Consider the following 14,154-nt stretch of genomic DNA (forward strand, 5'->3'; position numbering starts at 1 on the left):
GAGAATTATTGACATTGTTATTTTCCATCACAAAGTGTATAATTAACCTTCAAATGGAGATTTCTCTCTAAAAACTCAAAATAGCTGTTAATTATTCAAAAACAGAATTTTATATTCTATATTAAATTCTAGATATTTTAAAATTAAAGTATGTTTGCCAATTGATGCATAGTACTATACTTGAGGCCCAAATAGTGCAGAGCCTTCATGTTTCCTTCCACTCACAAGAACTTGAAGAATGAAGGAAGCACCAGTTTGGTGCTTTGACTTGGACGGAACACATCAAAGTATACACTAATTCTAATATTCACTATAACTCACAACTACCTCATCCCCGTCAAGACTTACACATGAAGGACGGCTGCTTGGACAAAGTTTAAGGGAATGTCAGTTGCTCTTACTCCAGCAAGATTTAGGGTTAATAGATAACGGCTGGAAGCAGCATTGAAAAACGCTTCCAGTTTTTGTATACTACTAATCACCAGAAAAGAACCAAAATAGTTCCAAATTGACAGCCATTGAGGACCATGTGCAAATTATCAACATTAATTTACAGCACGGACAATTATTTGAAATAAGTACACCACATTACACAGCTTCAAAAACTCAATGTTGGTCAGACATCATACATTTACTGAAGGGCAGATACGTGGTAAAAATCTAATGCCATTTACTTAACTCTTAAATATTTTGGGCAATCCAGAGGTTGAGGACGTCAAAATCTCTTTCAAAAACTTCAAATAAAGTAACTTGATATAGTTATTACTAGTATAGATTAGGAAAACTTTGATAACTTTTGGACAGGCTCATGTTTCACATAGTCCAAGCACCAGATTGACCTGCTGTATTAGATAGTGACACTTGCAAAAACTGCATTAACAGATTTGGTTCCGTTATACATTCAAAATCAATTTACAACACAGTGAATTTTTTTTTGGGTGCAGAGAAGTCCTGAACTGATGCTAGGCCTATTCATCCTATGCATAACCTGTCAAATCCATCACCATTTACTGTTCTCGACCTGATGGAATACCAAAAGATAACCAGAAACAAACCATGTGACATGCTTCAAAAGCTTCAAACTAATTTAGTTCTCAATGTATAGTCCTACACAGCCATCCAAAATACCAAGTTATCATTGCTTTTCTATTCAAGTAGGCAGTAAATTAACTGACATAAAACGAAAAAACCTTTTCAAGATACTGCAAACAAAAAAAGTCACTGACATAGATACAGATGTCAAAACAATTTTAAAATGTTTAATGCAAAGAAAAGCAGCCATGCAGATTTGAAGGAATAGTGTTTGGCAGAACCAGAGACATTTACAGCATCGGAGGTTATTAATTCAACAAGATCTGGACTGGCACATTTGCTTGGGCCAACAAGCAACTGAACAAGTGGAAGTCTTTAGCATAAAAAGTTTGGATATGCAGGCGTAACAGCATTTGCACAAACGTATGAAAACTACATACACAGATGCATTTGTCATATGACAGTTTTACAAAATAAAAATGAATGAATTGGTTTATAACCAAGGGCTGGAAAGTTTTTTTGCATACATTATAAACAGCCTGAGACAAGATAACTGTTCTTTCATTTATTTCAGGCTAGACTGTATAATTACAGTATCACATCTATAATTAATGAAGCTAGTCACTAACATGTCATGCATGACTATTGCCCCAGTATCTAAGTGAAATAGTTGAGTGCCTCCAGCGTGTTTACATATATATCATAACATTCCAAACTTCATTTCTAAACCAAAGAACCCAATGAGCTGCAAATAAAAACAGGAATTGCTGGATTCTAAAGGAGGGTACTGGACCTGAAATGTTTACTGCTTTCTTTCCACAAATACTGCCATATCAATGAGTTTTTCCATCAATTTCTGTTCTTATATCATTTTTATACTTTCATTCCAACATACAAAATAAATATCTCGTCAGACACAAACAGCAGCATTCCACAATAATCCTGAAGAGATTCACATAGAAATTAAGCTTGCACACAATTTAGAATGGCGCTCACTATTAGACTGGATGTCAATGTGCAAAGGTTTAGAGAGTTAATTGCAAAACTAGGTTTGATCAGTGAGACCACAGGAAGGCTCTTGTTCATCACTATGGTGCAAATCACACACCACATTCTTACACCAAACCACTAGATTGAGAAATAATCCCCAATGCAGTTGCTTCTTTGGTCATGCAATATAGAAAGCAACATGTTCCTCTTCCTTATTGCCATCATTTTAATTATTGTATAAACTTATATTTATCCTAAGTATAGCATATTACTTTACAGAGACTGGAAAAAAGTCAACCTTACAAATAAAATTTTCTTTAAAAAAAAACTGTGCCAGTCATAACTATGAAAAAGTTCAAACGACTTGTAATGGTATTCAACTGCAATCAGTACTAAGTTTGCAAAGATAAATCTGCATAAAACTTCATGAGACTTCAAAAGAAAATTGGATAAATATATGTTAAGGAAATTAATTGTTGGGCTAGGAGAAAAGAGACTGATCTTGGTGCTGTCATACATTCAATGACTGAGGCGCCTCATTCAGTATCAGTATTCTGTGATTATACTCAAGTATGTTGGAAATCATAGAACAATTGCGGCACAGAAAACCATTTTGCCTTCCATATCCATGCTGGCTGTTTGCGAGTAAATAACCTGATCCCCCTCCCCTGCTTTTTCCCAAGCCCTGCAATTATTTCCCTTTTCAGATACTAATTATGTTATGAACCCTACTCAAAGATAATTGGTTGAATTTTATGCAAAATATTGCCACTTCTCTTAGAATATGGCAGCTCCTGTTAGGAACTATTTTGAATAAATATTTTAGTTGACTATTAATTTACCTGTGGTTGCTTCAGATTAAGTGGGGTGTGTCCGTATTGACTTGTCTTCCACTGCAGGATGACGAAAACTGGTTATGAAATACTTGAGTTGCATGAATCACAAGCTCCTAACATTCACATTACTAAGCCTGATCATCTTATCTCAGACCTCAAACTGTAAACCAATGAAAAACTGAGCAAGGTTTTCCTGCTCGTTTAGGACAAGCACATTTAAGTATGGATACTCGAAGTCTGTTCACATATGCCAGTCTACTTAAATCTGACCTTAATAGTATGTTGACATGAATATCAGCCCTGCTGAGCAATACAAATAATTATTATATTCTTCTGCTAAGACAATAAACTTACTTCTCAACACAGTTCAACAATTTTGTGAAAAAGAATACATTCCAGCTACAAATTAAAACTTTAACCCTTGCCATCAAGGATACTAAAAACATTCACTTGTCCACAGAAAACAAGGGACTATTTTAGGATAACAAGACTTGCTGGCACTCAGTCAAGTCCAGCGAAGAGTTGCATATGTAGCAATAAAGCTTCCTGATAACAGTTCTGCTGCTATTACCATATCTGTGCAATCTCCATGTCAACCTGGGAATGAAATTGGCATCCAGGAAGCAAAACAAGCCTTCAGCGACACAAATAAACACTGCTTTTTGTGTGTGGCAGCATACAAAGGTCAGGGATGGGGGTGTGAAAAGAAAGAGCAAAGAAAAGTAATTTCATTGGTACAGCTAAGATAAATTAGGCTAAACTGAATGGCTGCATTAAAATATCAAGCTCTCATCCGGAAGAAATTATAACAATGTGAATATCAACATCAGCACAGACGTAAATCTCACAGTACTACATAGCAAGGTCCATCTACTTACTTATGGAAATATAAGAACAAGGAAGTAGCTTCCAAAGCAGACAGTGAACAGTTTTTAAGTTTTTAATTCAGTCTTTAAGTCTTAAAGTCATTAATTCAGTGAAGTATAATTTAGATCTAGTGAATAACGATTGTAATAACTGTTGCTAGCAAAACACTTATACAATGGAAAAATTCCATAACTGAAACTAAAATGATCAAAAGTGAGAAGAACATCCTACGCCATTAACCTCCTGCTGAGCACCCTCAACGCTGAACACTGCGCGCTATCATAAGTTTTAAAATCTTCTGCTGCCTTACCTGTTTTTCTCCCATTGCCACTTCGCCTCCCTGAGCGATGATGTTGTTGTTGCTGCTGTTGTTGTTGGCGGCGTTGGGTCCCCACGCAGCCTCCCATCAATGATGCCCTTGGCCCGGGTGCGTCTCACCCACGAGCAACAAACCCACCTGAAGTCTGGGAGAAACTCGCAGCAAGCCCCCTGAAGCTCTTCATGGGATCATTTTCTCCAAGACTCACCGTCGAACTCCCCACCCTCCCTCCCAAAAGAACGTACACAAGCAAAATCCTGAAGATCACCACCAGTCCGTGCAAAGTTTAGGACCAAGAGGATCCCCAGCCCACCCTCAAACCACAGGCGCAGTGCAGATACAGAACTAACCCTCCTCTCCCTCCCAAACCAGGGACCAGCCCGTAACCAGGGGCAACCAGTTGGCCTTTACCTACTACTGAAAAACTACACCCCTCATCGCTTCACTAAGCTTCCCATCTCGGTCAATAAAGCAGACTCTACACTTACTCTCACTCACACTCTCTCTCTCTCTCTCTCTCTCTCTCTCACAATGTCACAAAGATAAAGTTGCGCTGTCTACGGATATACATATATATGTTTCGCTTCACTCCATATCTGTCGAAGGCTGCGCTGAGCCGGGCCGCCGATAACACTCGACAACCTGCCTTCCCCACCTGGGCACCTGAGCGACGTCGCTGCCGATCTACACCCAACGCGCCTGCGCCGACCCCTTACCCCGCCCGGTGCACGCTGGGTAACACCGTCCCCGCACCTGACGCACGGCCCGCCGCACACGCGTACTTGCTACCGACCCGCCCCCACCCGACTGGCGTACGCTTCCTTAGCAACCGGATGCTTGCTGTTGTTAAGGCGATCCCCTGATGCTCCGAATGGGGAAGACTTTACTCGGGGCGATAGGCTAAGGTCGTGGAGGTAATATCACTCGATGAGTAACTCAGACCCAGCGTCTCTTAACTTCAGTTGGAGTCCCAGCGTGATAATTGATTTGGTGAAAATAAATGGAAATTGCTGGGGGAAGAACTCAGTAGATCTCGTAACATCTTCAGGAAAAAAGGTCACTAGATTCAAGGCGTGAACTCAGCTTTTACTTCACAAATCAAGTTAGAGAGTCATAGTATTGAGTTTCTGCAGCAATGTCTGTTTGTGTCAGATCTCCAGCAGCTGCAAACATAAATAACTGGAGAAACTCAGCAGTCAAAAGTTTCTGTTTCTGTTTGTTTCAATCTCCTGCATCCGCAGGTCTTTGTTTTATTCATGAAAAGTCTGGAAACTAGCTTCATGGTGGCCAATTTACAATGACTGATGTTTAAACACCTTTCTGGCTCAATACTGCTCCCCAGGGAAGGCAATCTGTTTATGAACCCCACCCCTCCCAATGAAACAAGGACAGAACCCTCCTGGTCCTCACCTTCCACCCCCACGAATCTCCGCATACATCACACTATTCTCTGCCACTTCCAATACCTCCAAATAGACTCCACCACCAGAGATATATTTCTCTTCCACCCTTATCAGCATTCGGAGAGACCATTTCCTCCACGACTCCCTCGTCAGGTCCACACCCCCCACCAGCCCATAGCCCACTCCTGGCATCTTCCCCTGCCACTGCAGGTGTTGCAACACCTGCGCCCACACCATTCCCCTCACCTCCGTCCAAGGCCCCAAAGAATCCTTCCACATTCGACAGAAATTTACCTATACCTCTACCAATGTCATCTACTGTATCCGTTGCACCCGATGTAGCATCCTCTACATCAGGGTGATAGGACGCCTTCTTGCAGATCAGTTCAGAGAACATTCCTGGGACACCCGCACCACCAAACCCACTGCCCATGGCTGAACAATTCAACTCCCCCTCCCACTCTATCAAGAACATGCAGGTCCTGGGCCTCCTCCACCGCCAAACAATTACAACCCAAAACCTGGAGGAAGAATGCCTCATATTCTGCCTTGGCACCCTGCAACCACATGAGAAGAATGTGGATTTCAACAGTTTCCTCATTTTCCCTTCTCCCCTCACATTATCCCAATCCCAAGTCTCCAACTCAGCACCGCTCTCCTGACCTGCCCATCACCTTTCCCATCTATCCGCTCCACCTCCCCCTCCGACCTATCACTTTCTCCCTCACCTTCATCTACCTATCGCTTTTCAGCTACCTTGCTGCCAAACCCCCCCCCCCCCCCATATATCTCTCAGCAACTCCGTCCCGGTCCACAAATCTCATTCCTGATGAAGGGCTTATGCCCAAAATGTCGATTCTCCTGGTCCTTGGATGCTGCCTGACCTGCTGTGCTTTTCCAGCACCACATTCTTGACTCTGATCTCCAGTATCTGCAATCCTCATGTTCTCCTGCTTATGTCCTTACATGGTCTGACTTAAACATGACTCCAGATGAACAGCAAAGTGATTGATCCTTCGAGCAACTCAAGATTGTCAATTAATGCTAGCATATCCCATGAACAAATGGAACAAAATTCAAATTTAGCCCTTCTGCCTGGAATACTGTGGTGTTAAGGAATTATTCAAAACTCATTTTTAAAAAAAATAATTTTGAGTTAAATTTGATCAAATTGACCTTTTTAAAAATAAATTAAAATGAGATGATTATTTCAATTTGAACAGCAACAATAACTCTGTTCCTGAAAAGGTCACCTTTTGAGCTATCATTTTGTTGTATGATAAGCAGGCTGGAGAGGTTAATTTTTATTAGTAGGCCTAATGGCCTCGTTTTATCCTTTCATGGGATGTTGAGTTTAGATTAGATTACTTACAGTGTGGAAACAGGCCCTTCGGCCCACCAAACCCACACCGACCCTCCAAAGAGGGACCCACGCAGACCCATTCCGCTACATTTACCCCTTCACCTAACACAAAGGCAATTTAGCATAGCCAATTCACCTAACCTGCACCTTTTTGGACTGTGGGAGGAAACTGGAGCACCCGGAGTAAACCGGGCAAAAGCCATTCATCAGGAATGGAGGCAAGGAGGCTCCCTGCTTCCATTCCTGATGAAGGGCTTTTGCCGAAACGTCGATTTTCCTGCTCCTCAAATGCTGCCTGACCTGCTGTGCTTTTCCAGCACCACTCTGATCTAAACTCTGCTTTCCAGCATCTCCAGTCCTCACTTTTGCCTAAAGTATATTAGTCAACCAGATACTTACAACAATCAATAGTTACAATGACTAGCTTTAAACCCCACCAGCTGCAGTGAGATTTGAACAAAAGCCCATTGCCACTACACCAGCATCTCCTTCTTCCACATTGTAATTATTCTGTGATTTGAGCATTGTTGAAAAAACTTTTACAAAAAATTGTACGACTTCATTTCTAATTTTTTCAATAATAGTGATACAACCAAACAACCGTGTAATTAAAAGTGTTTATCATCGACACTGAATTCAGTTTCTGTTGCCTTTGCCTAACGGAGTGAAATTCAAAAATACCAAGTGAAGGAGTTTCTACACGTATTACTTTGAGTCTGATCATGTGATCAGTGCAGTTCGTGGTCACGTGACGGACCCATCCATCTCGTTGCGCCTGCGCGGTTCGGCGGTGGAACATGGCGGCCGACATGAGGCTGCTCGGGTTGGTGGAGGAGTTTGTGAGTGGATTGCAGGACGGGGCGGCCAAGGACTTAGCCACAGGTAGGAACGGAAGTGCAAGGTGCTGTAGAGAGCCTGTCTGGCCTGGGAGAAGGAGAGATGTCTGTGGAGGGGTCCTGGGTGAGGAGTAGGCGCCACCTGCCTGGCCCTGTCACCCTGGTAACGGCGCATGGACCCCAGTGCCCTGACTAGGATCTGTATCTCTTCTGTGCCAGACAGCCCTCACTTAGGCCTTCCCGAGCTGTTCAGCATTCTGGTTGTTCATGAAATAAGATGAACCGACCTGATTCATTGTAAATCTGGTCAATAATAGGTGTCTGACTTGGCAACCAGCCCTCAAAACCAAGCAACTTGTTTCCGCTCGTATTTATTTCCTGTTCCCTCCTGTTTGAAATAGAAGAATACACCTTTTTTTTCTGACATACCTCCTTGTTTATAATTTTAGATCACTACAAATCAATGTGAATAATAAGGGTTGTGGAAGGCGTTATACAAATGCAAGCCTAAATATAAGCGATGGAAGTAAGTATTTAACGCTTCTAACCCGATCATGGATAATCTATCTCAAGTTCAACATCCCACTCCACTACCAAATTCCTTAATATTCAAAATCTACTAAATTTTGTACTGAAGATATGCAAACTGAGTTCGATCCAGACTTTGTCTAGTTACTCAGTATTTCAAAAGACATTCTTTCCTTCCAAAATGGATAGTTTCACATTTACCCTATTTCATGGAATGTTGCTGGCCTTGTTGACAACCACTAAACAACCAGATCCATTAAAGATAAATTGTCCTTCAATTAAACTATCAATATTCCTTTGTCTTACTATACCAAGATGTTTTGTAACATCAAAAAAACTCAAAACTAGTATTTTTACAATGCATTCCCAATCTCAAGATGTTCAAAACAGTGAATTACATTTTTGTTGCTTATTGTCATGAACGAAACAGATCTGACAATTTGTAAGGTCCTTTGAATTTAGTGGTTATGCATTTTGTTTTTGTGATGTTGTGGAATAAGTATTCAACTGTTCTGTAAGAAAACCTGTACTCCTCACATAGAACTGTGCAACCTTTTGCGTCAACGTGTTGGCAAAAAAGATTTCGGCTTAAAGTTTTGTCTGAAAGATGGCCTGGATAATGTTTCAGCACTGTTGTTTGAGTCAGAGTTTCTAGAGTTGATCATCTATTTTGGGAGGTTGGCACCACAGAGCTTATGTTGATGCCAACAGATCTAAACTTTATATATGATATAAAATTGGCTGACCCCTTTGATCTTACGACTCCAATTTTATATTTATTTACACATAAGAACATAAGAAAATGGAGCAGATATGACCATACAACCTTTGAGCTTTCTTCACCATTCAGTAAGATTATCTACCCAACTCTATCTTATATTACACACATTTATCTTGATTTTCTTAGTGTTCAAAAATCAATCCTTCTCTTTTTGAATAAAGTCAATAATGGAGCATCTCCTAATTTCCTAAATAGCTGACCCTTTGTTTTGATACTGTGATTGCCATGGGGGAAACATCCTCCTAGAATCTACCCTGTCAAACCCCTCAAAACCTTTAGGTTTCAATGAGATTTTGAATTCTCATTCTTGAAGAAGGGCTCATGCCCGAAGTGTCGATTCTCCTGCTCCTTGGATGCTGCCTGACCTGCTGCGCTTTTCCAGCAACACATTTTGAATTCTCATAAACACCGAAGAGAATGGGCCAAGTCTATTGCATCTCTCTTTGGACATCCTCCTTGCTTCAGAAATCACATGCAATAAATTTTTGTTGCACTCCCTTAAAGACAAACATATATCTGTCTTTGAATAAGGAGACAGAAATTGTCCTTACTGGTAACCTAGTGACACTAATCTTGGATTTTTGATATCTAAATGGATTGAGGCTCTCTTCTCCTTGTAGTTTTTAATCTGTTTTATCACAATGTCCTGTTCCTATGTTTCAGACTGCATGTAAGTATCAATATGAAAGCTGATTCTTTAAAAGCCAGTTGAATCAAATTAGTTTAACTGAAATTCTGTTTTCCACACTTGAGCCCATGATCCCTCCAGAATATGTTTTTGTAAGTTCCTTTGGGCTCAATACATCAGTACTCGATGCAGGATGGTCACGGTTACAACCAGTTTCTGAGGAACTGTGTTTATTTAGGGGAGTACACCCTTTTAGGAAAACAGAGTGAAATTGGACAGAAAGAAAACATTTGTCACTTTGAATGAGAAGCATTTGACAAGTTTGTAACTGTTCTTGCAATTCAGATAGAAATATTAAAAATGGCATTTTTAAAATTTGTTTTTAGATAGTAAATTTATTTATTTGTTTTTGATATCTTTCCATATTTTCTCTCATTCAAAAAAAATGGATACTGTGTGGGATGGGTAATCAGTTTCAAAGTGTCAAGTTACCTTTCATTAAAATTGATTTCTGGAACTTGACGCTTCTGGATCCGGCATAAATAGAGAGACGAGACCTTTGAATTCAAAATAATGGCTTGTTTTACTGGAATTTCACAGACAGCCATAATGCAGTATTGATTTTAAAATTATTGATTCACTTAACTTTCCTTATGGCTGAGAGTTTATAACTCTTTAACACTGCATTGCCAGCAACAATGATTTGTGCCTTGGGGCAGCAATCTGCTACATGTTACATTTCTTGATGTTGCAGTTTTTAAAATTGTGAATGTCATGAAATTTCAGTGGAATAATATATGTTGGCATTGAGTAGTGTTTACAGGATGGAGAAAATTAGATTAGAAATTGAAAAAACTTTCCGTTTCCAGAGTCAAAGAGTCATGCAACATGGAAACAGACCCTTCGTTCCAACAAGTCCGTGCTGACCATAATCCCAAACTAAATTAGTCCCACCTGCTTGCACTTGGCCTATATTCCTCTTATTTATATACTTATCCAAATGTCATTTAAACATTGTAACTGTACCAACATCCACTACTTCCTTCGGCAGTTCATTATGCACACAAATAAACCCTCTGTGCAAAAAGGTTGCCCCTCCTGATTTTTTACCAAGTTTTCTCCTCTCACTAAAAATATGTCCTTGGCCTTGAAGCTGCCTAGCCTTGAAAAGGGAAAAGATAGCTGTCACTCACCTTATCTACACCTATCATGATTTTAGAAGCCTCATTAAGGTCACCCCTCAACCATCTACACTCCAGTGAAAAAGGTCCCAGGCTGTCTAGCCTTATAACTCAAAATCTCCATTCCCAGTAACACTCTGTTAAATCATTTCTGACCATTCTCTGGCTTAATCATATCCTTCCTGTAACAGGGCAACAAGAACTGGACACAGCACTCCTGAAGAGGCCTCACTCAACGCACCCATTATTCTTTCAGATCAGAAAAGTTTTTTCAATATAATTTTGCTTTTTGCAGGCATTTTCTTCTGTTGTTTAACTCTTGGCAGTGCTCCTGCAAGACGTTTTGAAGAAGAAGCATATTCAACTCAAAGTATTAACTCTGTTCCACTTTCCACAAATGCTGCCTGACCTGAGTATTTTCATTAATGGTGGTTTTTATTTCAAATTTACATAATTTGCAATGTTTTGCATCTATTTCTGCAAGTGTTGTCCTTTTCAAATTGTAATTCCAGGTTTGCATATTGCTCTTCTAGCCCTCAATGTTAGTATTGTCATGGTCCAAATAGGCTGGCTATGTTCACCTGACAGCCACATTGTACACTATCCTGCTGCATTTGCTTGATAAAGATCAATCGCAACTGCGCTACAGGCTGATGTCCTTTCCTAAATCTGGCATTGAGACTCATTGCTGCATCTTTGTGGTTGAACTTGATTCTGAGAGTGTTACTGATTAGCTGGCACAGTGAATAAAGCTGCTGTTCTTGAAAAGTGCTGAGGAATATTTGATATTCATTGCATACAAGAGTTAAGTCTTGATTGCATTCCGTACTCTATTTCTAAGAGTACAGCATTCACAAGCATATTTTGTTTGAAAATCTTTGAAGTCAGTGGATAGCTTTTTCTACTTATTTGAAATTACACATATCTTCAGAAACAGCAACAGATTTGATAAATACTTTGGTAGCTATTATCCTGAGGAGGAACTTATTTGCGAGTTTCATAGTGACTAAATAGTTTTCCCTTATAAGGAAACACATCTCCATTTCTTAAGAGATATGGAAACACAAAAGATAGGAGCAGGAGTATGCCATCTAGCCCTTTGAGCCTGTTCCATTGTACAATATGATCATGCTGAACGTCCCCCACAGGACCCTCCCAAATCCCTGGATCATTTTTGCTGTAAGAATTATATCTAACACCTCCTTGAAAACATTCAATGCTTTGGCCTCAACCACTTTCTGTGGTCATGAATTCCACAAGGTCATCACTCTCATATTTGAAGAAATTTCTCCACATCTCAGTCCTAAATGGCTTACCCTGTTTCTGGACCCCCAGGGCATTAGATATTTCTTCCTGTATTTTGCCCTATCTAGTCCTGTTGGAATTTTATCGGGTTCTTTGTGATCCCACTCCTCCTTCTGACCTCAATAGTCCTATGGTCAGAATATAGTCCTAACCAATCCAGTTTCTCCCCTTGTGTCAGTCCTGTCTATCCAGGAATTAGTTTGGTAAACCTTCATTGCACTCCCTCCATAGCCAGAACATCCTTCCTCAGATAAAGACACCAGAACTGCACAGAATATTCCAGGTGTGGTCTCACCAAGGCCTGGTACAATTGCAACAATACATCCCTGCGCCTGTGTTTGAATTGTGTTGCTATGAAAGCCAACATACCATTTGCATTCTTCAGTGTCTGTTGCACCTGTCCACTTACTTTGATTGGTGTACAAGAATACCTGTGCCCCGTTGTATCCCCCCCTTTCACAATCTAATGCCATTAAAATAATAATCAACCATGCTATTTTTGCCACCCATGTGGATAATCTCACATTATATTTCATCTGCCATGCATTTGCCCACTCAGCTTGTCCAAATCACAGATGCATCTCTTCAGTATCCTCACAACTCACCTTCTACCTAGCTTTGTGTCAGCTGCATCCTTGGAGATATAACATTAAGTTCGCTCAGCTAAAACATGAACATGTATTTTGAATAGCTGCAGTCCAAGCGTTGATCCGAGCACCACCCTACTAGGCAATGTCAGGCAGTTCAAATTTAAAACCCAAACGAAGGTGCATTTGGAGCAATAAATAGTTATTCATTTCCCTCTATAGTTGGATTTCTGACAGCTAGTTGTGCATTATTCTCAAGAAAATGTGAGTCAAGCGATCAGCTGATCAGGCATCCTATATAGTCCATTGATTGTCGAAAGTTAGTCTATTGGGCAGCAGATTTCAGCACTTGATGTAAAAGGAGAGGACACTGAGGAGAGGTGGCTCAACTGTGGAAGACTAGGGTGGGAAGATGAAGCATCTCAATTCCTTCTGTGCACATCTCTGGTCTGTTTTTCAAGTAAGGGGTGTACTATGGTGAGATATTCTTTTCTTAAATGTTGCTCCTGCAACCACCCATGGCTTGTTCCTTCACCTTATTTCGTGGAATTGTTGGTATAGGCTCTGTGGAGCTACAGTGCGAAGACTTGGAAAAAAAGTCCATTGCAGAAAAAATGTACATCTGGAAGCTCTGTCTTTCAGGCTAGATACTGAACTGAGGCCTCATATGCTGTCTTGGATAAACATGAGATTTCTTGCAGCTATTTCACAGGAGTACAAGGGATTGGCCAATATCAATCTCTGAATCCATGTCACTAAAAAAAGACCCGAGTCATTGTCGCTATTAGAGGGAGCCTGCTGTGTGTAAACTGGCTTCCCTGCTTTTTGTTGTAACAGTGACTTCATTTCAGAAGTAGTTTTTGACTGTAAGTACATTAGGCTGTGTTGACATTCTGAAAGGAACCATGAAAATTATTTTCAGTCAACTTTTTCAGACGTATGATTCCCCCAAGTAAGTGGGACTGATCCAGGCTTTCTGGCCTGGCAGCAGGGATAACACCACTGCATCATCAGACTCCTTGAAACACTTTTAATCAATCTGTTGAACATGTTATGACATACCTCTGTTACTGGTGATACTTGCACCAAATATATGAATGCATGAAAGTGTTTGTTTATACAGTTACCTGCTTACAAGCTGCTTTTAGTTCATTATTAATGTCCTGCTACTTCTGTGGGATTCTGACACTGGTTTCTTGCAGCTGATGGCAATAGCAAAACAAACTCATTATGGACTCAGTTTAAGAAGGAACTCTGAATCTATTTAAATCTGTGTTGCTGCCAGTTGTGTGAATTTGCAAGCTGGGTCATAATGACACAAGGGACCATGCTTAAAAAGCTATGGGCACTTCATCTCTCCAGTCTTTGCTGATTTCCATAGGGCAGGGGGTGTTACAACTGTCATAAGTGAAACTAAGCTGTTCATTGCTCAAAATGTTATTAGGATTTGAAGAGTACTTATAAAAAAAAGAAATAACTTAGATTCATGAAGCCTGAC

General features: G+C 40.3%; 2 protein-coding genes across 3 annotated transcripts in view; one reads left to right on the plus strand and one right to left on the minus strand.

The window, feature by feature from the left end:
• ubtd1b (ubiquitin domain containing 1b) overlaps positions 1-4,260 on the minus strand; it is a 104,148-nt gene extending 99,888 nt beyond the window's left edge. Inside the window, exon 1 of the mRNA XM_043712987.2 lies at positions 4,036-4,260. Coding sequence (XP_043568922.1) covers positions 4,036-4,132 — 97 coding nt within the window. The 5' untranslated portion in view covers positions 4,133-4,260. The remainder of the gene's footprint in view (positions 1-4,035) is intronic.
• A 3,338-nt stretch (positions 4,261-7,598) lies between these two features.
• Positions 7,599-14,154, plus strand: part of mms19 (MMS19 homolog, cytosolic iron-sulfur assembly component) — a 68,604-nt gene continuing 62,048 nt past the window's right edge. The window contains exons 1-2 of one of the 2 annotated variants that reach the window (XM_043712980.2): positions 7,653-7,692; positions 8,096-8,172. Coding sequence is in view for 1 of the 2 variants with exons in the window: in XM_043712978.2 (XP_043568913.2) it covers positions 7,608-7,692 (85 nt within the window). In the remaining variant the exon portion in view is untranslated. Of the gene's footprint in view, positions 7,693-8,095; positions 8,173-14,154 lie in introns of both variants that reach the window. The other variant, XM_043712978.2, reaches the window with a different exon arrangement.

This window comes from Chiloscyllium plagiosum, unplaced genomic scaffold, assembly GCF_037043375.1.
Source record: "Chiloscyllium plagiosum isolate Xiang-an unplaced genomic scaffold, Cpla_swu_hap1 HiC_scaffold_22, whole genome shotgun sequence".
In the NCBI taxonomy this organism is placed as follows: domain Eukaryota; kingdom Metazoa; phylum Chordata; class Chondrichthyes; order Orectolobiformes; family Hemiscylliidae; genus Chiloscyllium; species Chiloscyllium plagiosum.